Source organism: Manihot esculenta, chromosome 6 (genome assembly GCF_001659605.2).
Source record: "Manihot esculenta cultivar AM560-2 chromosome 6, M.esculenta_v8, whole genome shotgun sequence".
Classification (NCBI taxonomy): Eukaryota; Viridiplantae; Streptophyta; class Magnoliopsida; order Malpighiales; family Euphorbiaceae; genus Manihot; species Manihot esculenta.
Genome location: NC_035166.2, coordinates 25,908,213 through 25,932,116, shown reverse-complemented (window position 1 = coordinate 25,932,116; position 23,904 = coordinate 25,908,213). Strand labels below are relative to the sequence as shown.

At 35.2% G+C, this 23,904-nt stretch overlaps 3 protein-coding genes across 4 annotated transcripts; all 3 read right to left on the bottom strand.

Moving 5' to 3' along the window:
• Positions 1-387: 387 nt before the first annotated feature.
• LOC110618149 (polyadenylate-binding protein 1) lies at positions 388-3,638 on the bottom strand. 2 transcript variants are annotated; one of them, XM_021761217.2, is made up of 6 exons: positions 3,322-3,638; positions 3,125-3,227; positions 2,484-2,554; positions 1,861-2,052; positions 1,650-1,777; positions 388-889 (listed from the first exon to the last, which is right to left on the bottom strand). In XM_021761217.2, exons 1-6 carry the CDS (start codon positions 3,448-3,450, stop codon positions 844-846), a joined length of 669 nt encoding a protein of 222 aa, XP_021616909.1. In that variant the 5' UTR covers positions 3,451-3,638; the 3' UTR covers positions 388-843. The 2 variants fall into 2 exon arrangements, with proteins under 2 accessions (XP_021616909.1, XP_043813855.1); XM_043957920.1 differs by lacking the exon at positions 3,322-3,638 and having other exon boundaries at positions 2,489-2,554; positions 3,125-3,195.
• A 3,440-nt stretch (positions 3,639-7,078) lies between these two features.
• On the bottom strand, positions 7,079-8,115 carry LOC110617951 (putative pectinesterase 63). The gene is made up of 4 exons (XM_021760946.1): positions 7,948-8,115; positions 7,655-7,861; positions 7,321-7,562; positions 7,079-7,235 (listed from the first exon to the last, which is right to left on the bottom strand). The coding sequence occupies exons 1-4, from the start codon at positions 8,113-8,115 to the stop codon at positions 7,079-7,081; spliced, it is 774 nt and encodes a 257-aa protein (XP_021616638.1).
• An 11,431-nt stretch (positions 8,116-19,546) lies between these two features.
• LOC110608424 (pectinesterase PPME1) lies at positions 19,547-21,238 on the bottom strand. Its single transcript, XM_043957179.1, has 4 exons — positions 20,481-21,238; positions 20,188-20,394; positions 19,850-20,091; positions 19,547-19,764 (listed from the first exon to the last, which is right to left on the bottom strand). Exons 1-4 carry the CDS (start codon positions 20,973-20,975, stop codon positions 19,608-19,610), a joined length of 1,101 nt encoding a protein of 366 aa, XP_043813114.1. The 5' UTR covers positions 20,976-21,238; the 3' UTR covers positions 19,547-19,607.
• Between the last annotated feature and the right edge of the window lie 2,666 nt (positions 21,239-23,904).

Here is a 23,904-nt window from a genome sequence, read left to right as displayed (position 1 = left end):
CAGACAGACTATCCAACTTAATTTGACCAATTAGACAAAATCCCTCTTAATGAAATCCAGTTTCTAACTTCAAAAAGGTCAAAAAAAAAAATTAAATTCGACTTTTACGTTAAAATAATGCGCTAATAATGACTCCGCGTCCATCGGCGTCGACCAATGTACGAACCTCCATAAGCCCCCGACTTGCCGATGAAAATCATGTTTCAGGTTCAGAATTTACATTTCCGTCTCGACATTTACAAAGCACCAAGACATGATGAGATCCCTTGAAATCATTTCTTTCACGTAAAATACAGTACTCAACTCTCGATAACAAGTTCTGCAGTTCACAGAGGATCATGTGAACTAAGTGAAACAAGAGGCCAAAGATCAGTCGAAATGCAAAACTAGTCCTCAGCAAATAACCTTGGATTAAGTAGAAACCATAGCAACAAATTGCCACAGGCTCACAAATGAACTGTAACATAACTAACATGCTACTATGATTCCTGAACTATAAATGCATAGAGTGGTCAATTACAAATCCCCAAAGTTTCAACCCTCACCCAGAAGCTTTAGATCTTACATCATGAATTCTAAATACATCAAAAGGGTAAAAAATCAATAGAGGAAAAGAAAAACACAACATTCGAACATCTGGCGCCCCCTTTATCCTCTATAAAACAAGTAAAAGTTGATGCACAAGAATCAAGCACTCGGAAAATTATTAATTAAGAAAAATCAGACTGGCCTTCGCCATGCAAATGATGATACACGTCTTTCAGTCCCTTGTATACCCACAGTGTTGAAACGACCATCCTCATTGATGAGAGATGGTCTACTTAAATTGGTGACAGCTGCTCATTAGTATGGTCTGTATCGCATGGGCCGCCTGAACCTTGGAGACCTCCTGCATATAAGATTAAATTCGCATGAACAGTCATAAATAAATAAATGACTAAATGCTTTGAAATCATAAATATGACCAGTCAAATTGGCTGCTGGAATGAAGAATTTGCTTGAATCAAATAAGCCCAATATGTAATGGAATAAACAAAAAGCACAAAAGAGACATCAGGATAAAATTCCAAATATAATGGGGGAAAAAAAAAAGCAAGCCCAAAATGAATACACTAGACAAGGCCACAACCGAAAGAAACTAGGGTTCTCCTAAGGTAAGATGCACCATGAGCAACAAAGCCATTTCACATTCACGCAAAAAAGCAAGGTTGGGGAGGGGGGAGATTTCTTTCCTTTTTTATTTAAATTAAAACATCTCAAACTCAACTCATAATTTGCTATGCATTTTTTCAGATGCCAGGAAAAGCACAATTATTTATATAAAAGAACCTAATAAAATAATTAAACTAAACCGACCAAATTTCTAGTATGCTGTTTGTAAAGCTCATCATCACTAATCACTATTAAGAACACATTACTATGAATTCTCTTTAGCAAGCAAAAGTTTATATCAGATCTTTCTCAAAAACTTAAGACGCTGAAAGAACATTCAGCCATAAAAATAAACCATCTATTATCTATTCCATCACATGTATGTTTTGCACGCAAAAGACTTGATCAAATAGCAGAGAAATGGAAGATATCAAGTTTGCTTCTGTTTTATTCATCAACCCAGAGACTAGAAGCGGTGAAGATATTTAAATTCGTACCCATAACTATAAGGAGGATAGAAGGGAGGACCAGGCATGAATGGCCTTCGAGATCTGAAGCCATGAGGATTGGGGAACCTTCCTCGATATTGCTTCATTCCAGGAATGTTGGTTCTCTTAGCAGAGACCTGAGGACAAACCAGACCCACCATAACAAATCACACATGAAAATTCACAGAGCAATTAACAGCACAGAAACAAGTTAGGCTACCTTTAACTGACGGCCATGTAGTTCTGATTCATTTAATAACAGAGCATTTTGAACAGCATCAATTTCAACAAATTCAACATAAGCAAATCCTTTTGGCTGACCAAACTTGTCAGTCAAGATTGTCACTCTGTTAACTGTTCCACAGGATTGGAAATGCTGCTGCACTTCTTCAGGCGTACAGGCATAGTCTACCTGGTGTGAAGAACATAAATGAAAAGCAATAACATTACAACCTATCAAATCAGCACATCCAGAGTAACAACAAAATTGAAATATAAGAGTACACAAAAATAATGACCAATCCCAAACCAATGCGCCCAGACAAATAGAATATGCAGCAAACAAACCAACAGTTCACACCAACATATTTTCCTTTTGACATAATAAATTGAGAGACAAAGATATAATTTTCCGTACAAGAAAACATCAGGCATCATTACTGAGGCAGCTGAACTGAATATGTTCAAATTCATCAACAAACGGAGGTTCTTGCATATACCAGTAAAACCCACATATTAATCATTATACAGAATGAGCATTATATCTATGCAGTACAATCTGAGCTCCTCACAATTATATGCAATAAGATAAATAAAGATGAGAAAAGGATAGTTAACCCTCACATTACCAACATAAATTGAACGAGAATCCACTTCTTCCTTTTCAGCTTGAGTTGCAGAACCACTTGGGGAATCTTCAAACAAGTACAAAGGGGAAAAATCATATGGGTGATAAGAATTGAACTGAATTATTTTAGAAACAACCAAATACATACATTAAATTGCAAAAGTATTGTAATATAGCAGTTCAACACAGAAAATATTCTTTTACATGCATTGAAACATGTCCCCGTGTGTGTGTGTGAACTGCGAAGTTAATAAATAACCCAAAACTTAGTCAAAACAGCATCATATGGAAATGGATGTTTATCAAAATAAAAAAATCGCAATGGAAGCATTAGTAGCATAGCTCAAGAGTCCAGATTCCAGAATTAAGCTTAATTTGCTGGTTAGGGACTAGCTGGCAACCTTTTGCTAGTCAACCAAAACATTTAAATTAATTTGTTTTTCCAATTTGAATCTGTTATCACCTGAAATTAACAAACTGATAACTACACATACAACCGAATGCCTGCGACTCTATCTCGGTTTATTCCAGGAAGCTAAAACATGAAGTAGAGACTCGCGCACCACTAGCTCAATAAAATTAAGAAGAGTTAAATACACAAGCATAAATACATATATAGAAAGCGAGAGAGAGATACCTTGCACAGCTCCCATCTCCTTCTCAACCTTGGCCTGCATTTCACGGAGAGCGCCAGCTTCTTCTTCAATCTCCTTCAGTCTCTTCTTCATGTCCTCCAAATCCTAAATGAAAAATTAAAAAGAAATAAAGAAAATGCGAACAAAGTTGGATAAATAAACCTAGAACCCTAGATAAAGCGGAGAGAGAGAGAGAGACCTTGGAGTTAGGGCCATGGTCCTCGTCTTCTAGAGCCCCGGAAGACATGTCGATATCGGCGTCCATCTCTCCCTCGTCAGGGAAATCACTCCCGTACGCCTCATGCTCTTGCTCTTCGTGTCGATCCATCTTTGAACGTCAACTGTTGGAAATCAGGCGCTGGGGCTGAGCCTAACTGCTAAGGGTTTGGGGTTTCAATTTGGGGTAAAAAGAAAGGTACTAACCAACTAGGGATCGGGAGGTCGGTTTATGCGCGTTCTGTGACGTGTATGGATTCGGTGAATTTGGGGAGAAAGGCTAATTTGTAAATTTTCAAATTTCAGCTTCCTACTTTTGGGTTTCAACTCCTTAGATCCCCTATCGTTTCCTAACGCTGCTATCCGAGGCTCGAGCATGCTGTCGGCATGATTGGGCCTAGCCCGTCGAAAGAAATAAGTGAAAGGGCCCATTCCTATATGTACACATAGATCTGTCTATCTTCAATTTACATCTTTCTATAATTCTAAGAAATATTTTTAATTTTAATCATTCAACCATCTATATCCACCTATGATTTATTTTATGATTTCTTATAACTTAATTATTTATATTTTATTATTATTTTTTATTACAAAATATTTTTTATCCATTAAAATATTTTAGTCTGAACTATTCTCAAACTCCAATTCCTTAGCAAAAAAAAAAAAAAAAAAACATAATTTTCATTTTACACATATATCATCACTTTCACTAATTCCCTTTTTACTTTAGGGCGTGTCTCTTTAACCCCAAATGTAATTTTTTTTGTTCTTTCCTATTTTGAGCATGTTTCTTTAATTCAATATAGTCCTTCTAGAATGGGCTGATCTGATATAAACTCAAATGATATAAGTTAGATGGAAAACTTTAATTTTAACAAAATTAAAAATAACTTTAAATTTCAGATGGCAAATATAAAATTTCTTCCAAATAAATTTTATATCCCAAACTATGGAGATAAAAAATAATTAACTCAATAGTCGGTTAATGATTACTTAAAACTTTTAACATCATATTAACTGTTAAATAACTATTATTGTGCACTTTGTATCATTTTTTTTTCAATAAATATTAATTTCGCACTTTTTTTTCTAAATTTAAAGTGACTTTAATATTAATTATAATATTTCAAATTTTAGTTAATTCAAATAATTTTGATCCTCAAATTATCAAATCTGACATGATTAAATTAAATTATTTTTAAACCTAACGATTTTCTCCCACCTTAACATAAAATTGAAAACTATGTGTAAGATATGTGTCAAATGAGTTATTTTAAATTAAATGGGAGAATTCGATACATATACGTGTATAAGAAGAATACAATGAAATTTTTTTGATATTGCATCAATTTTCTTTTTCATTTATTTTTTAAAAATTTTAAAAATGAATTCAAGAAATGTGGATGTTTGATTGTCTTTACGCGTGAAAAAAGAATTTTTTTATAGAAATTAATTACTTTCATTGTGATTATTGTAAGGTCATAGCAACATTCTTTCGCGATATAATAAAGTCATAAAAATCATTATTACCATGAATATATATATTTGAAGTACAGATAGTTTAAATTTTAATTTTTTAAAGAAAATAATTCATATTTGAATTACTATTAATTTTTTATTTATAATATCATTTTATCAATTTTTGAATTTCCTATTCATCTAAATCACTTACTAGTTAGAATTAAGAATTTTGCAGTAATTCAATTTAATTAAATTTTTTTAATAATTCTCTTTTTTGAAATGTAAAAAATTTTTTATTTTAAAAAAATTGATTTCTTACATTATTTTGCAAGAATTCATTTAAATTTTAATCATTACCAAACAAAAACTTAATATTTAAATTAAAATTTTTCACAATATAAATAATAAAAAAATCTTGTAATATATCTTATCCACCTAGCCTTATTGGTGGACTAGAATAATACATTTAGAAGGCAAAGCAACCAGCTAGAACCCTTGATGAAGCCTTAAGTTGCTTGCTATATTTAACACGTCCACCTTTATGATTTTGGGATTAGCTTCGGCTGCTTCAAGGTACTGTTCAAGGTGCCCTTGCAACTAGCAAGTGGCTTCACATTGGCATTAAACCAAGCTTGTATTGCAAATGCAGACTCTGGGATTGGCGTATTAGCATCAGAGCTAACTGTAGTGGCTGCTGGAAGAGTCGCAATGATAACATATTTATAGGAAATGAGAGAAAATTTTCTTGCCCTTTTGTATCAATTTAAATATTTTTATTGTTGATTTCCAAATTCATCATTTTAAACATTAATTAATGTAACTAATAGCAACAAAAAGCAATGTTGAAACCAAAATAGAAAAAAAATATTGGAGAGTCATCTATAATATATAAATAAAATTAATATGTTCCTTCAGATTCATTCAATTATATATAGTTAAGTAATTTTAATATATAATTAACTCGTAATAAATAAATTACAATTTTTTAGATTCAAAATATTTTTGAAAGGTTAATCAACTAAAAATTAAAATCTTAACATATACATATAGAAAAATAAATTAACGAAATATAAAACTCCATTAGGCCTTCTAAAAGTTGTATAGATTTTTGAAGGATAAAAGACTCATTTACTAAATTATATGACTACGAAAGTTAGGGTTAGGGTAAGTGTTAGAGAAAAGAAAAAAAAAAAAAGAGTATATTATGTAATTTTGATTTTTACGCAAAACTTCTATTTGATACTTAGTATTATTTAATTAATGATGATTATTTAATTTTATTAATGATTGAGACAAAATTGATAAATTTTAAATTTTAAACACTACAAATAATTTAAATAATAAAAAATAGAATTTATTAATTTAGAGAACCAATTAAAATTGATGTTTTATTATAATAATGTTAAATTATTATGAGTATTTTTTACAATCTCTGTTGCTATACTATATTCCCACTCACAACCACAAAATACACATGTATATATGACTGTCATCAAAAAAATATATAAAAATATTTACAGATTTAGCCTAATGATAGGTATTCTTAGTAAATTTGAAAAATTTCAAATTCTATTCCTCCAATTTTCATTTCAAAAATATATATATATAAAAAATTAAAAAATTACTATTGCCATTAAATATATGTGTTTAATTAATTCCAGCATCAATGTGCATTTATTAATATCCTCCAAGAGTATATTGGAAATGAAAGCAACCTTTAAAACCTTGAATGTAGCATTTTGTTTTTTCATTCGTTAGCTGTTTGATGAATTTAATACGATTTGATCCGAGTTTTAAATTTTTATATTCCGTGAAAAACTGTCATTATTTTTTCAGAGCTAAAATTATTCATGTTAATATAATTTACATGTTCATTTTATATAAACTAAAGATTTAAAATGTTTGTTGCATTTTTATTTGTACAATCGTAAGTACCCATAATTTAATTTAGCTTATATTTTAAATTTATTTTCAAAAATGATATATTTCAATACTGCATATTGCTTACCTTTACTAATGTGAGAAAAATATTAATAGTAATTTGAAATAATACAATATTACATTTAATTTTATATAAGTTTTTTTATTATGAATATTTCGGATAATTCTATTTCTCATTCCCACCGATATAATTGTACTTTCAAAAAGGATAATAATAATATATAATAATAAAATATAATATTTCTTTTTGCCATTAAATATATATTGCATTGAATTTTGTATAAATATTTTTTTGTTTATATTATTTTTAAAAATAAGTGATAATTAGATATAAATTATATTGGAGGTGGAAGCAACCATTTAGAACCTTGAATATAACCAAGGGTAAGGAAGTTTTTGGCTTCTTTATCCGTTAACTGCTTATCAAATTTAACACGTCTTTTAGAATTTGATCCAGGTCCAGAATTCTTGTATTCGGCAAAGAAAACCGTCCTGCATTTCAAACAATACAACTTAATTAGTTTACTATCATTTTTGTCTCTCCAAAAGGTAGGAAGTAAAAAATGATTTAATTTACCTTTCTCTCTCAGGTTTATTATTATTTGACCATCCAAGAGGATTAACAACGCGACCCATTTCAGTATAAGAGAAGACCACCTCAGGCATCGCTCTCCATGCTCGTCCCAGATATGCTCCGGATGCACTTCCGGTTATTTTGCATTGCACAAATGAGTAACCAACAACGTCTGATTTCTTCTCCTTTGAATGTGCTGTGATGAATGTCACTCCCTTATTATCTATTACATTTATTTGTAATTCCTGCATTTAAAATAAGGTATAAGAGTTAATTTTTGTCTAATATATTTAATTTAAAAAAAAAACAATGTTGATATATATATATGTATTCTTACCAAATAAAGTGACCTTCCTTTTCCAAAAATGAAATCAACAGTGCCTTCAATGTAACAATTTTTGAAAAAGTGGCGCCCGTTATCATCACACAATGTGTCTTGAAATCCAAGCATTTTGCAGTTATAGAAAGCTGCTTTATCACCACTAACTCTTAATGCTACTGCTTGAGCTCCCGGGTTCTTCGTAATAGGTCCTGGTGCAGTATTCTATAAAACAAATAATGAAAATAAAAATTATTAAGCAAAATAAAGTGAGAATTAAGACATGTATATATGTGCTTATTTATAAATACCTTAAAAATAATATTAACGGCCATAAAATATTCGGACTCTACGGCTATAGTGGCACTGTAAAGAGTTCCATACTGATGAGCGGTGCCACCAAATGCCAAAATGGGCATGGCTTTAGGATCTCCAAGTAGTGTAATAAAAGGCTTACTCCCCTGTGCGGTCTTCCACATCTCTGGCATTCTGTACCATTTGAGCCTGAGCTCGAGCCACCGCCAAATCCCAGACCGGATTTCAACTTGTTCCAAAACTTATTCTTCTTCGGCTTCCTGGTGGTGTTATCCCACCTCTTCTTACCTAAGCTCTGAGAAGAGAACCCTGGTCCTCCTCTGCCTGGGGTCTTAACCCCTGAAGACTGGGTCACTGACTGCTTCACTGACCCCTCAACTATAGCACTTGCCTCCATTCTTCGAGCCATATCTACCACAGTGTGGAAACTTTCTCTCTCAGCTGACTGAACCAACGAGGAGTACCTGGAATGCAGCTTCATAACATATTTCTTGGCTTTCTTCGTATCTGAATCTAGAGCTTGCCCTGAAAAAGGCAATAGCTCCAAGAATTTATCCGTGAACTCCTCTACACCCATGTGCTCTGACTGCCTCAGCTGTTCAAACTCAATCATCTTCAGTTCCCTAGAACTGTCTGGAAAAGCCCATCCAGCGAACTCATTCGCAAATTCCTCCAATGTCATACCGTCTAGTCTCGGGTCCACATAACACTTGAACCATTCTCGTGCCTTCTTGCACTTTAAAGTGAACCCTGCCATCTGAATGGCCCTGCTGTCACTTGCCCCTAGCTCATCAGTTATTGTCTTCACTACTCTCAGATACTCAAAGGGGTCATCCCCTGACTTGTATTTGGGAGCATCCAGCTTGAGGTAATCTGTCATTTTTACCTTGCTCCCATCTGTTGAGCTAGGTCTAGGAGGTTGAGTAACTGGGGCTGCTGGTTCTGTAGGTGGTGGAGGTGGAGGTGCAGCATTCCCCGAGGTGGGGTTTGCCGGGTTTGGATAGAAGGGTGAGGGTGGATAGGCTGCGTAGTGTGCGTAGGGTGGATAGAAAGGTGGATAAGGCATGTAGGTAGGGTAGGGGTTAAAGCTGGAGTAATCCGATGTACCTCCCATCGGATACCCTGAACCCTGTGGGAAGGGTGGATAATGGGGTGGAAAACCATACCCCGAGGCCTGAACGCCTCCCTGAGATTCCCCTGTCCCTTCTTCCTCCATGCTCACATCCAAGTTCCCATCTCTCCTCTGATCCTCTCCTGTAACCTCCCTCACATCGGAAGAACTTCCTCCTCTATCAGTCCCCCTTCTGCTAGCGTCAAAAGACCTTCTAGGGTCCCTTGACACTCTCTCTCTGTTGGCTCTACAAGACATTGCCCTAGGCAATGTAGGAGGACGGGCGCTCGTGCCCTCATCCTCAGGTGGCACTCCAGTCAATCGTGCAGATCGACGAGTTCCTCTCATCCTGTTTTCTGAAAACAGTACACATCATACAAACATTAGCATCATATGGTTCATGTGGGCACACATGAACCCTCATCACATAAACATATCATTCATATCATAGCATATCATTAATGCACATGCATAAAGTCATGGCATTTCACATCATCATGCAAGACAGGACATCAACATCCTATCCTAGTGGACATGACCTTCCTATTGTGCTTGACCTTCTAGAACATCTATGAGCCCGACACTCTAGGTCCGATCCTATGAACCTAGGGCTCTGATACCATTCTGTAACGACCTGAAAATCGGACCGCTACCGGCGCTAGGATCCATATCGGCTTAAGGCCGCCGGGACCCGTAGCAAGCCTGACATATAACCTGTAAACCTGTATAATCCCATACATGATCAACAACATGCATAAAAATTTAAACTTTTCTTTCATACATCCAACTCAACCTGAACATACATTACATAACCATAATCATGACCCCTCTGTGGGATCTCAACAATGCCCCAAAGAGCACTATAACATGAGATGAGTTGGCTTACATCTGTAACATCAAATATCTAAGATCATGCATCAATAAGGGATTACAATACTCATAGGGTCAAGCACATCTATAACCTCAATATACCTCATTACATAACATACTGCAATCTCTTACATTACATCGTAGTACAATGGTCATGTCCACAATCTAGCTATTACATAGACATACTTCAAAACTCTAGCTAACCTCCTGGTCTACCCTGTACCTGCACATCTGGGGTTAGGGGAGAGGGGTGAGCTACGAAGCCCAGTGAGCAGAATAGTAGGAAACAATATATTAAAATTTCATGCTTTCATGGAATGCAACACATCACAACAAATCACATCTCGGATGGTATTGTCACCAATAGTCCTCTACATAGTCCAACTGTGCCGGGACGTAGAATGGGTACAACCGGTCTTTCTCTTAACATAACATATCATACAGTCCAACTGTGCCAGGGATGTAGAATGGGTACAACCTGGACTTCCTCTTACATCGTGCCAGGGACGTAGAATGGGTACAACCTGGACTTCCATACCATATCATGCCATAACATCATCATATCATATGAGGACTAAAGGATCATCCAATGACCAATCCACATCAACATCATAAATGCAATGCAACATATTCGTGAATACTAATGCAAACAACCTACTATATCTCATGGCATTCATGATGCATGGATCATGCTCAAAATTCATACTTCATTTATTTTAAAACTTTAAGGTTTATTCCACTCACCTCTGGCTAGCTCTGAAAAACTCTGTAGCAGCTGGCTCACTGCTGGGGTCCTCGGTTCCTCGGGTCCGAACCTACACAGGTGGACTCCAATGAGGGACCAAACATACATAAACATAACTCTAACATACTCCCCAAAAACACCCTAAAACATCATGAAATCATCACATAAAAACATGCAAGAAATGGCTGAACAGGGCACTTTCGGCGGCAGGTTCGGCGGCCGAAAGTCCCTCCAGAGCCGAAAGTCAGGCAGGTTCGGCGGCACCTTCGGCGGCCGAAACCCCCAGACAGAGGTGAAACTCATGCATGTTTGGCGGCACCTTCGGCGGCCGAAAGTCCCAGACAGAGACGAAAGTCTCTTTTCGGGGGCAACTTCGGCAGCCGAAAGGCCTGCCTCCCCAGCCATGTTTGGCGGCCGAAAGCTCCTTCGGCTGCCGAACCTGGTTTCTGCCAAAGGGCAGAAACTTGGCTCCCAAGTGCATTTTTGCCTCCAAACTCACCAATCATGCATATACCTCACTTAAAACATGCATACAAGTTCCTAGGGGCCTCAAAACATCAAATACCCCAACTACAACACTTCAAACACACACAATCAACACACATTGTCCAAAACATCAATATTAACCCATAACTCAACATATAACCTAACATGCATTTCTACCCATAGATCTAGCATAAAACTTATTTAAAACACATAAGGAGCTTAAGATCGGCTCTTACCTCTTAAAGATCGAGAGGGAGACGACCTAAACTTGGAGATCCACGAAAATGAGTTCCTGAGTTCCCAAAGCTCCAAAACTTGTTTCAAAAGTTCAAAACCTTCAATGCAAGCTTAAAACTCAAGAAAAATGGTGGGGATTTGAAGGAAGAACACTAGATTTGGAAGAGGGAGGTCGGAAGCTAGCTGTGGTCGAAAATGGGAGAAAGCTTGCCCATTTCGGCCAAGTGACCCTTTTATAGGTGGCTGGCCAGGCCACGTTCGGGGGCCGAAAGTGCTTCCGCATGCATGCCATGTTCGGCGGCCGAACTTGAGCTTCGGCGGCCGAACCTGGACTTCCCTCACTCATGCTTTTGGGGGCCTAACGTGCCTCCAAAACGCATGCATGTTCGGCGGCCGAACTTGACTTTCGGCGGCCGAACCTGAGTTTTCCTCCAAAGACTTTTCATGCAGAAACTCATTAAATTTTCATACTTAAAACCATGAAATACCTTAAAACATTTTATGAAAACATGATTCTACCCTACTAGAGGCTTCCGACATCCGAGATTCCACCGGACGGTAGGAATTCTGATACCGGAGTCTAGCCGGGTATTACATTCTCCCCCCCTTAAGAACATTCATCCCCGAATGTTCCTCAACTAGCACATAACATGGCATACACATAACATACATAAATACATAGCACATAATCACATAGAGATTTAACCTTAAAAGAGATGAGGGTACTGCTGGAGCATAGACTCCCGTGTCTCCCAAGTGCATTCCTCCAAATTGTGGTGGTTCCACAGGACTTTCACCATCGGGATTTCCTTGTTTCTTAACTTTCTGATCTGGGTGTCTATGATCCGTACTGGCTGTTCAACATAAGTGAGATCCTCTTGGACCTCCACATTAGGCTCACTAAGAACCTTGCTCGGATCTGACACAAACTTCCTCAACATTGAAACATGGAAAACCGGATGGATTCTTTCCATCGAAGCAGGTAAATCCAGCTTGTACGACACATTCCCAATCTTTTGCAAGATTTCAAAGGGTCCGATGTATTGTGGGGCTAGTTTATCGTGGGGCTAGTCATGCACCTTCGGCGGCACTTTCGGCGGCTGAAGGTTCCCTCCAGAGACGAAACTCATGCATGTTCGGTGGCACCTTCGGCGGCCGAAACTCCCTTCCAGAGCCGAAAGTCCACTTTCGGGGGCAGGGTTCGGCAGCCAAAGGCTTGCCTCCACAGGCAGGTTCGGCGGCCGAAAGTCCCTTCGGCTGCCGAACCTGAGTTCTTCCAAAAGGCAGAACTCAGCCTCTTTCATGCACAAATGCCTCCCAACCCATTCAACTCAAAACCAACTCTTCCACAACATGCATACACACATACATAAGCTCCTAGGGGCTTCAAACTATCCTAAACCCCAACTACAACACATCAAACATACATATACAACTCACATTGCTCCAAAACTCAACATAAACCCATAAACTCAATAATAACCTAAACATGCATTTCTACCCCAAGAAACTTCATGAAACTTAACCAAAACATGAAAAGAAGTGAGGATCTACTCTTACCTCTTGAAGATCGAGAGGGAAGACGATCCAACTCGGAGATGGGGGAGATCTCGCTCCTTGGGTCTCCAAGTTCCACAACTTGCTCAAAGTTCACAAATCTTTAAAAACTAAGCAAACACTTGTTAAAACTTGAAAGATTGGAGGAAAAACATCAAAAACGACCATGGAAGAGCATGGACTCACCGTTGGCCGAAAATGGGGAGAAAGCTCGCCCGTTTCGGCCATGGAGCCCTTATATAGGGGTTGGCCAGACCACCCTTCGACAGCCTAAAGTGCCTCCAAAACTCATGCAAGTTCGGCGGTCGAACATGGGGTTCGGCGGCCGAACCTGAGCCACTTTCGGAAGCCTAACTTGCCCCCCTAAACTATCCCACGTTCGGCGGCCGAATCTGGAAATGCCTCCTTGGTCTTTTTCATTCAAAACTCAATTTCCTTCTTTCTTAAAATCATAAAATACATTAAAATATTTTATAAAAAACATGATTTTACCCTTCTAGAGGTCTCCGACATCCGAGATCCCACCGGACGGTAAGAATTCCGATACCGAAGTCTAGCTGGGTATTACATTCATGAAGGCCACGAACATACGATGAAGGAGTGCTGGCAAATGAAAGATATAATCGAGAGGTTAATAAGAGACAACATAATTTGAAAGTTTGTTAGAGAGAGTAGGAAGGAGCGGAGATTTGAACACGAGACAACAACTTATGAAAGTACCCTTAGCAAAAAACTAGAATGGGTCATTCATGTGGTTAGGACCGAGTGGGAATACGGACCTATAGAAGTAGAATGTCACAAGATATTCAGCCCCTGTGTCAAACCTCGAAGTTTTGAAATTGGTCGAGTTAGATAACCAAGTCTTTTAATCCTTGAAAGAATGTATGTTGTGTTCTTCAAAACTATGTTGTGTTCTTCAAACCTTTCCTATAAGGAACGTCGGATGAAAGCGTGGGAACAAAAGACCACAAGGCCATCCGGGTATTAGTCCCACATAACAAGACATCTCATATTAGGCTATAAAGAGGGAATCCATCAGGCCATTCGGGTGTTAGTTCCACTAAAAGGCCATACCATCTGGATATTAGTCCCACTAAAAGGCCACAAGGCCATCCGGGTGTTAGTTCCACTAAAAGGCCACAAGGCCATCCTAGTGTTAATCCCGCATAACAAAGTATCTTATGTAATGCCACAAGACAGGAATCCATCAGGCCATCCGGGTGTTAGTGTCACTAAAATGCCACAAGGCCAACCAGTATGAGTCCCACTAAAAGGCTATAAGGCCATCCAGGTGTTACTCTCGCATAACAAGACATCTCATGCCATGCCACGAGGCAGGAATCTGTCAGGCCATTCAGGTGTTAGTCCCACTAAAAGGCCACACCATTCGGGTGTTAGTCCCACTAAAAGATCACAAGGCCATTCGAGTGTTAGTCCCGCATAACAAAGTATCTCATGTCATGCCACAAGACTGGAATCCATCGGTCCATCCGGGTGTTAGTACCACTAAAAAGCCATAAGGCGAACCAGTGTTAGTCCCACTAAAAGACTATAAGGTCATCCAGATGTTACTCCTGCATAACAAGACATCTCATGCCATGCCATGAGGTAGGAATCCGTCAGGCTATTCAGGTGTTAGTCTCACTAAAAGACCACAAGGTGGGTTCTATCAGGCCGACTAATAGGGTGTAAATGCCACTAAGCAGCGCATTTTATACCAGTCCACAGGGTGGAAATATGTTAGGCCGACAAACCGGGTGTTGGTTCTATTCCGCAAAAAGATTTTAAGGCAATTCAAACCCAAGCCACCAGACGGGTACAAGCTAGGTCACGCGACCGGACATTGGTCCGATCTTGCAAAAAGTCCCAAGGGAGTTGTCACTTCTCTTATAATCACTCCCAGAAATCTGAAACTTTTTGCGAAGGAGGAAGGACCATTGTAGGCGGGCGAGAATTTTTGACGATCGATGAAGGCAAGACGGGCTACTAAGTGAACGAATGAAGTATGCAAGGAGGAAAATGCCTAAGGGCTCGCCAGGGCTAGTTAGTACCCAAAATCCTATCAAGACTCGAAAATGTCCAAAAACTAGTAAGGGCTAGAAAGGGCCCCGAAGCTCGCCAGGTCTAGAAAATACACAGAAGCCCGACAGGGCCGGAAAATGTCTAGAAGCTTGCAAGTGCTAGAGATGGCCCGAAAACTCACCACCGCTGGAAAATGCATGGAAGCTTGACAGGCTGCCCAGAAGCTCGCCAGGGCTAGTTAGTGCTCGGAAACTCACCAGGGCTATGCCTGGAAACTCGCTAGGGCTATGCCTAGAAACGCGCTAAGGCTAGATAATGTCCAGAAACTTTCCAAGGCTAGCAACGTGATGTGAATAGGAAAAGGCCAATCTAAATGAGACGCGCGCTCCAGATCGCAAAGACAACTATCATCTTTGAATTTGAAAATCGAATACCAACGAAGGAACCTTTGATGTTACATAATAATCACCCAAAAAAGGTCATGTGCTAGCACTCGAAGATAGGGTCACTTGGAAAGAGTCTGATGAGATGATACTCGGACCCATCGAGGGAAAAGAAGATTCAAACATCGTGACATTCGATCCCTCATCAAGACTCGCCCTCCTCAGAAAAGGTCGAGTTTTCACATAAAGTTACTGTTAGCAGATATCATCCAGCAGATTCCTGCTACACTTATAATTATGGAATCACCGACCAATTAAGCTGGCGAAATATCTTATCAATTAGTCGCCCACATCATTACCGAATTATTATAAAATATTATAATTAACTCTCTCTTACAGTATAAAAGCTCGTGGTTACAGATATAAAGGCACTCGTTCTTAAACAACTACTCTTAAGTTCAGAGCATTACATTATACTCATCCTTTTCTTTAGTTTATTGACTTGAACATCAAAGTGACTGTTGTGAACACTAACCACCTCACATTCTTTATCTTGCACATTAAGCTAACCAAAACACCATTTTATTTGGGGTTACCTCACTGAATTATTTAAATAAGTGTTACGTTTTATTGCACACGTCATAACTCATAAGTTTCATAATTTAATCGATTAAATATTTTTCAATTTATTTTCATATATATGTATTACAATATAAAATAACATAATGTTACTTTCATGAGTTTTTTTTATGTGTAACCATCACATTATAACATCACATTCATTTTTATGTGTAATTTTTGTATTAGATATTCAATTTTTATTCATTTTCTGGATTTTATTATTAAAAATATAATAAAATATATTGATTATTTTAATTTATACTATTTAGTTAAAGTAAAGTAAAATTAGCTATTTATCATTATAATGTTAAATTATCATAAATATTTTCTATAATCCCCTTGCCATTTTCCTTTTATTCAAACTTCTTTACCGTATGTGTAATACCCGGCTAGATTCCGGCATCAGAATCCCTACCTTCCGGCGGATTTTCCGTTGGAATCTGGAATTCTGAAGATGTCAGAGTCTTCTAGAGGGGTAAAATGTGTTTTCTAAAATGTTTTTCTATGATTTGATAGTTTTAATGCAAAAGGAATTGAGTTTTGAAGAGAAAAGACCAAGGAGGCAATTGCCAAGTTCGGTCGCCGAAGGTGAAGTTCGACCGCCTAACGTTGCATGGTTTTGCTGCCTTCGAAGCCTATGTTCGGCCGCCGAACATGGTAAAGATTTGCATGCAGCTTTGGCCGTCGAAGGAGAGGCGGTTGGCCACCTATAAAAGCCCCGTTGACCGACAATGGAGTGTGCATCACTCTCTTTTCGTGCAAGGGTAGGCTCATGCTCTCCTTTGGTTGTTTTCATGATGTTTCTTCAAATCTTTCAAAGTTTTCATGAGTTTTTCCTTGTTTTGAAGAGTTGTGAGGTTTGAGCAAGGTTTTGAAGTTTGAAGACTTTGGAGCTTGGATTCTCCATATCTTCAAGTTTGAGGTTGCACCAACTCTTATTCTTCAAGAGGTAAGTGTAGATCCTTAGCTTTTATGAGATTTTAAATGAGTTGTTTGAAGGGTTAATAGGGTTTTTATGCATGAGTTGCATGGTATGCATGTTTAGGGTTTTGATACCCTTTGTGACAAAAGTATGTTATTGCATGCTAGGTGATGTTTTGTTGGGGGTTTAGGCTAGTTTGAGACCCCTATATGCTTGTTGTATGAGTTATGCATGTTCTGGAGAGGTTTGAGGCATGTTTTGGGTGTTTGGAAGGTTTGGGAGGCTTGAATGCATGAGAGGCTGAGTTCTGAATGAAATCAGGTTCGGCCACCGAAAGTGGTTTCGGCCGCCGAACATGCCTTTGAATGCTTGGTTTGGCCGCCTAACCTTGCCCCCGAAAATGGACTTTCGGCTCTGGAAGGGACTTTCGGCCGCCGAACCTACCTCCGAAAGTGTCTGACTTTCGGATCTGTGGGAGTATTCGGCCGCCGAATGTGCCGCCGAAGGTGCCCTGTCCAGCCTTCCTTTGCCTGTTTTGCATGCATGTTTTGAGGTGTTTTAGAGGGGTTTTTTTGGGAAGATGTTTAGTATTATGTTAGAGTTGTTTGGTCCCTCATTTGAGTCCACCTGTGTAGAATCGGACCTAGGGAACCAAGGAGGTCAGCAGAGTTAGCTGCTTCAGAATTAGTTGGTCCTGAGTTAACCCAACAGTTGTTCAAGGTGAGTGGAACTAAACCTTATGTTTTGAATTAAATCAAATGTCTTAAGCAAGTTCATGCATCATGAGTACCATGTTATGTAATAGGTTGTTTGCATTAGAATTCACGAATATGATGCATTGCATAATACGATAAAGATTATGTGGATGGATATTGGATGACCCTCTAGCCCTCACTATGATATGATATGATGTGATATGATATAGTATGGTACGATATGATATGATATGAGATGTAAAGACCAGGCGTGGCCGTATCGCCCCTGGCGCATAGTGAGTAAAGACCAGGTGTGGCCTAATCGCCCCTGCCACATAGTAAGAGGAAACCAGGCGTGGCCGTATCGCCCCTGACATAGTTAAACCATGTATGTTATGTCATGCTTAAGAGGATGTCCTAAGGAGTCCCTTGAGGGCCCGACATCTATTGGATTTGTAGAGGGTTATTGGTGACAAGTTCCTCCTTGATGTGATGCATTTCATGAGAGCATATGTTTTAAATGGATTTATATTATTGTTTTGCTCACTGGGCTTTAGTAGCTCATCCCTCTCCCAAATTCCCAGTTTTGCAGGGCCAGTCAGAGTTAGCATGGGATAGCAGCTAGGGTGAAGTGTATGTAATAGATAATAGTGGATATGATGTAATTCAAAGTTATGTATAGATATGTAATGGATAGAGTTGTGCTTTGCCCTAGTGTTTGGTTAATCCCTTGTTATGCATGATCTTTATTGAATGTTTCTTGATGAGAAATGTGTTGAACCAAGCCTGATGTATGTTATGCTGACCCTAGGGGTTCTATGTGTTCAGACATAGTGCATGCAGGTCAAGCTTGGTAAATGGAAGAAAAGTTTCTTATGTTTATGTTTGATCATGTATGGGATTTTACCATGTATCAGGATGTAAGTTAGGCTTGTTATGGGTCCCGGCGACCTTAAGCCGATCTGGATCCTAGCGCCGGTAGCGGTCTGATTTCCGGGTCGTTACAGTATGTTGCGTGTGAAATATAAAAATAATTAGAAAATACTATATATTCATCATTAATGTAAATTTGAATTCAACTAAATTAATATTTAGTTAATTTTTTTCAGTTTATTTTTAATTTAGTGTGTTATAAAAATTTTAATGTTCTATATATTAAATAGCGCTAAAGTTGATTAGTATTAAAAATTTTAATATGATTATAATTTTAAAATTTAGGCTCCGTTTGCTTATAAAAAATAATTTATAAAAAATAAAAAAACTAATTTATTTTTTATTATTTAGTTTTAATGTAAAAAGCAAAATATTTTAATAAATTTATAAATAGAGGTGTTAATAAATTTTTAAAATGTAGAAAATCATTTTTTAATTAATTTTTTTAAATTATTTTTTTAACTAAAAATATTTTATGATAATTGGTTTCTCGAATATTTTAAATGGTAAAAAATTAAAAAATATTTTTCATTAAAAAAACACAATTACAAAATTAATGTATTTTAAAGTTAAATAAAAATAATTAAATTGAATATGCAACTACTTTTGTGATGGTATTTGGTCATCAACAAACTATCATTATTTTTTTAGAGCTATAATTATTCATGTTAATATAATTTACATGTTCATTTTATATAAACTAAAGTTTTTTAAAATGTTTGTTGCATTTTTATTTGCACCCATAATTTAATTTTGCTTATATTTTTAATTTTATTTTCAAAAATATATATTTCAATACTGCATATTGCTTACCTTTATTAAAAATGTGAGAAAAATATTAATAGTAATTTAAAATAATACAATAGTACATTTATTTTTATATAAATGTTTTTATTATGAATATTTCGAATAATTCTATTTCTCATTCACATCGATACTCTCGAAAAGAGTAATAATAATAATAATAATAAATAAATAATTTTTTTTTGTCATTAAATATATATTGCATTGAATTTTGTATAAATATTTTTTTGTTTTTATTATTTTCAAAAATAAATGATAATTAGATATAAATTACATTGGAGGTGGAAGCAACCATTTAGAACCTTGAATATAACCAAGGGTGAGGAAGTTTTTGGCTTCTTTATCCGTTAGCTGCTTATCGAATTTAACACGTCTTTTAGGATTTGATCCGGGTCCAGAATTCTCGTATTCAGCAAAGAAAACCGTCCTGCATTTCAAACAATACAACTTAATTAGTTTACTATCATTTTTGTCTCTCCAAGAGGTAGGAAGTAAAAGATGATTTAATTTACCTTTCTCTCTCAGGTTTATTATTATTTGACCATCCAAGAGGATTAACAACGCGACCCATTTCAGTATAAGAGAAGACCACCTCAGGCATCGCTCTCCATGCTCGTCCCAGATATGCTCCGGATGCACTTCCGGTTATTTTGCATTGTACAAATGAGTAACCAACAACGTCTGATTTCTTCTCCTTTGAATGTGCTGTGATGAATGTCACTCCCTTATTATCTATTACATTTATTTGTGATTCCTGCATTTAAAATAAGGTATAAGAGTTAATTTTTGTCTAATATATTTAATTTAAAAAAAAAAAACAATGTTGATATATATATATATGTATTCTTACCAAATAAAGTGATCTTCCTTTTCCAAAAATGAAATCAACAGTGCCTTCAATGTAACAATTTTTGAAAAAGTGGCGTCCGTTATCATCACACAATGTGTCTTGAAATCCAAGCATTTTGCAGTTATAGAAAGCTGCTTTATCACCACTAACTCTTAATGCTACTGCTTGAGCTCCCGGGTTCTTCGTAATAGGTCCTGGTGCAGTATTCTACAAAAAAATAATGAATAATAAAAATTATTAAGCAAAATAAAATGAGAATTAAGACATGTATATATGTGCTTATTTATAAATACCTTAAAAATAATATTAACGGCCATAAAATATTCGGACTCTACGGCTATAGTGGCACTGTAAAGAGTTCCATACTGATGAGCGGTGCCACCAAATGCCAAAATGGGCATGGCTTTAGGATCTCCAAGTAGTGTAATAAAAGGCTTATTTCTTTCAATTTGGAGCTTTTCAGTGTAGACTCCAGGACTAATTTTTATAATAACACGTTGTTTATTGTCTGATGGAATACTTTTAATGGCATCAGTAAGAGTCTTGAACTCTCCCCTTCCATCTTTTGAGAGGGTAATTGTTCTGGATTTGGCCTCAGCAGCTTCAAGAGCGGGATCTAAAGTGCCTTTACGACTTACCAAGGGCTTAACCATAGTTTTGAACCAATCACTTACTTTAGAATCATCCGCCGGTATTGGTGTTGTATCATCAGAGCTAACGGTGGTTGCAACAACAAGAATGACAATGAGGACACAATGAGCTGCAATAATGCAGTGTCCTTTTGCCATTTTGTAGTTACTTCCTCCCGTTAATTTATTTGTTCAGGGTTCTTTGATGGATTGCTTGTCTTTTCTTTTGCTAGAGGATTCTAATTTATAGATGTACAAGATACTTTATATAGAAAATACTTTAAAAAAAACTTTAAAATTAGAAAATTTTTCATATTTCTATAGCTAAAGATAGAAAAAATTTTAGGGTGTCATGATCTCCGTGTCCCTTCCCATTTTTATTTAATTATCATAAGAAAAAGTCCATTCAACTAAATGTATAGGATTTATTCTCTTAAAATGAAAAGAATATATAAAAGTAATTAAGAGGTTATAATAAAAAAAATAAACCAACCATTTAATAATTAATTAATTCGTAAGTATTTAACTGACATTTTAAATTTTGTTAAAATTATATAAAAACATTTCATATTTTAGATAAATTGAAACTTTAGATGTTATTAATCAAACTAAACTAAACTAAACAGTAATATTATTGTTGAACGTTACAATGCAAAATCCTATTTTCATAGTGTTGGGTTGAAAATGCATAAATTTATTCTATAGTACTAGACTAATTAAGCTGTATTTGTAGGGTTGCCTTTAAAATTAAATAACTTTATCACTTTTTACTATAGCATATTGTATAGTAAAAAAATTATCTTATTTATTGCATTAATGTTAATGTGATTAAGATAATAATTTCACATGCATTATTAAAATATTACTGCCTAAATACTTAAATATAGTATTGAATTAATATATAATTTTTTGATAATGGGATAAGAATATTTTCTTTATTATGTATCAGTCTTTCTCTATTTTCTAATTTCTTTAATTTTGAGTTTAAACTTATTTAACTTTAATTATATTTCTTTTTTAATTTAACAAATTGGAGAAAGGATAAATTTTGCAATTAACAACAGAAATTTAGGTAATAAATAAATCAAACAAAATTGCAATTTGCACAGTGACAATGGCAGCTTCTGCTCGAGATCTACAGTGGCCAAGTTATTTACCATAATGATTCCGTCATATAAATTAATTGGCTCACTAGTTTAACTTGTCATATAAATTAATTTATTCATGTTAAAATAATTTATATATCGATTTTATATATACTAAATGATGTTATACAATAATCACAAATTAAAAAATAGTATGTGCTGACATTCGAAAATAGAGTCACAGAGTAAAAATCTAATTATATGATATAAGGATATATCAAGGGAAAAGAAGATTCAGATGTCCTCACATCTAATCTCTCATTAATACTCACTCTCCCTTGTAGAGGTTGGTTGTGCACATAAATCATTAATACTCACTCTCCCTTGTAGAGGTTGGTTCTGCACATAAAATTACTGTTAGTAGATATCATCCGATAAATCCTTGATATACTAGTAGATATTATCTGGAAAATTTCTGCTATACTCGTAATTATGAGATCACCGACTAATTAAGCTGGTGTGATCCCTTATTAATTAGCTGACTACAATGACTGATTCAGAAATTCAGTTCAGGGGTCCAATTTAAATAAGTATCTCCTATTTTATTATTTTGTTAATTTTTTTTATTGTTCCAAAATTATTATGCATTTTCTTTCATTATAATAATATATAATTGACTATTATAATCCTATTTGATTTTATATTATTTTCAAATCAATCTATCAATAATTATTATTTTTTAAAATAAATATTCAAAATATTTCTTAATATTTAATAAAATTTAATATTTTTAAGATAGTATAATTAAAAAATTAATAAAATAAATTATCTTTTTTAATATATTTGAAAATTTTATATTCAGAAAATAAATTTTTATAAAAAGTAAATAAGCTATTATAATTAAATCATGGTTATTCTCATTTATTTTTTATTCATTAAAAAATATTTTTATGATATCATTATTGCAAATATATCTTTCAATGAAAAGTATCGATCCATTATTTATAATTTATCACTATATAATCGATTTTTAATGATATTTATTTTTAAAAAATTTCTTTCCGCTATTGTTATAACATACAAATTTATAAAAAAAAAATTACTAAAATAATATAATATTTTAATACAGGATTTACTATTAAAACTTAATTTTTTTAAAAAAATATATTATAACCCATTAAAAATTATTTTCATATAATTTTAATCGTATAAATAAATTAATAACAAAGTGGGATAAATAAAAAAAAATATAACTTAATAATAAAAATGGTATTATAAAAATAAATTAAATAATGAGTGAATAATCTAAGAAAAAATTTAAGTGGAGACTTGAACTTGAAATCTTGAAAATGAGAAGTAAATTTTTTGGATTGAAAAATAATACAGAACATGACGGATTAAATAGTAAAAATTTCTTCGATAAATTGATTAAAGAATTTAAAATTATAAAATATAATGATGCATTAATTAAATAATTTTAAAATAAGAATGAGTTGGTATGTTTTTTAAACATGTAAGGATCTAATGATAATTTTTCATATTTTAAGAAAAATTACCTATATACCCTTAAAAAATTTCAAAAATTTCAGGGGGGCCCATGGCCTCTTGACGATGAATGGGTCCGTCAATTGCCGGCAATGATCCTTTTACAGTATGAAAACTAGTGATTACGAAAAGAAAAATACGCATTATTAGACAACTACTCTTAAGTTAAGAGTATTGCATTATACTCGCCCTTCTCTTTAGTTTATTGATATGAGTATCAGAGTAGCTATCGTATATACCAATCACATCACATTCTTTTTCTTGCAAGTTTAGTCAATTACAGTACAACTCTATTTCCAATTACATTATTTGGTTCTGTTGTCGGAAAATCTATTGAATTCTTTTTGTTCATTTTGATTAAAATTGATTTCTTATCCATTTTCTCTTAAAAAGAAATCCTTCTTTTCTCTCTTGAAATGACTTCCATTTTCTCTTTAAAAAAATCCCTCTTTTCTATC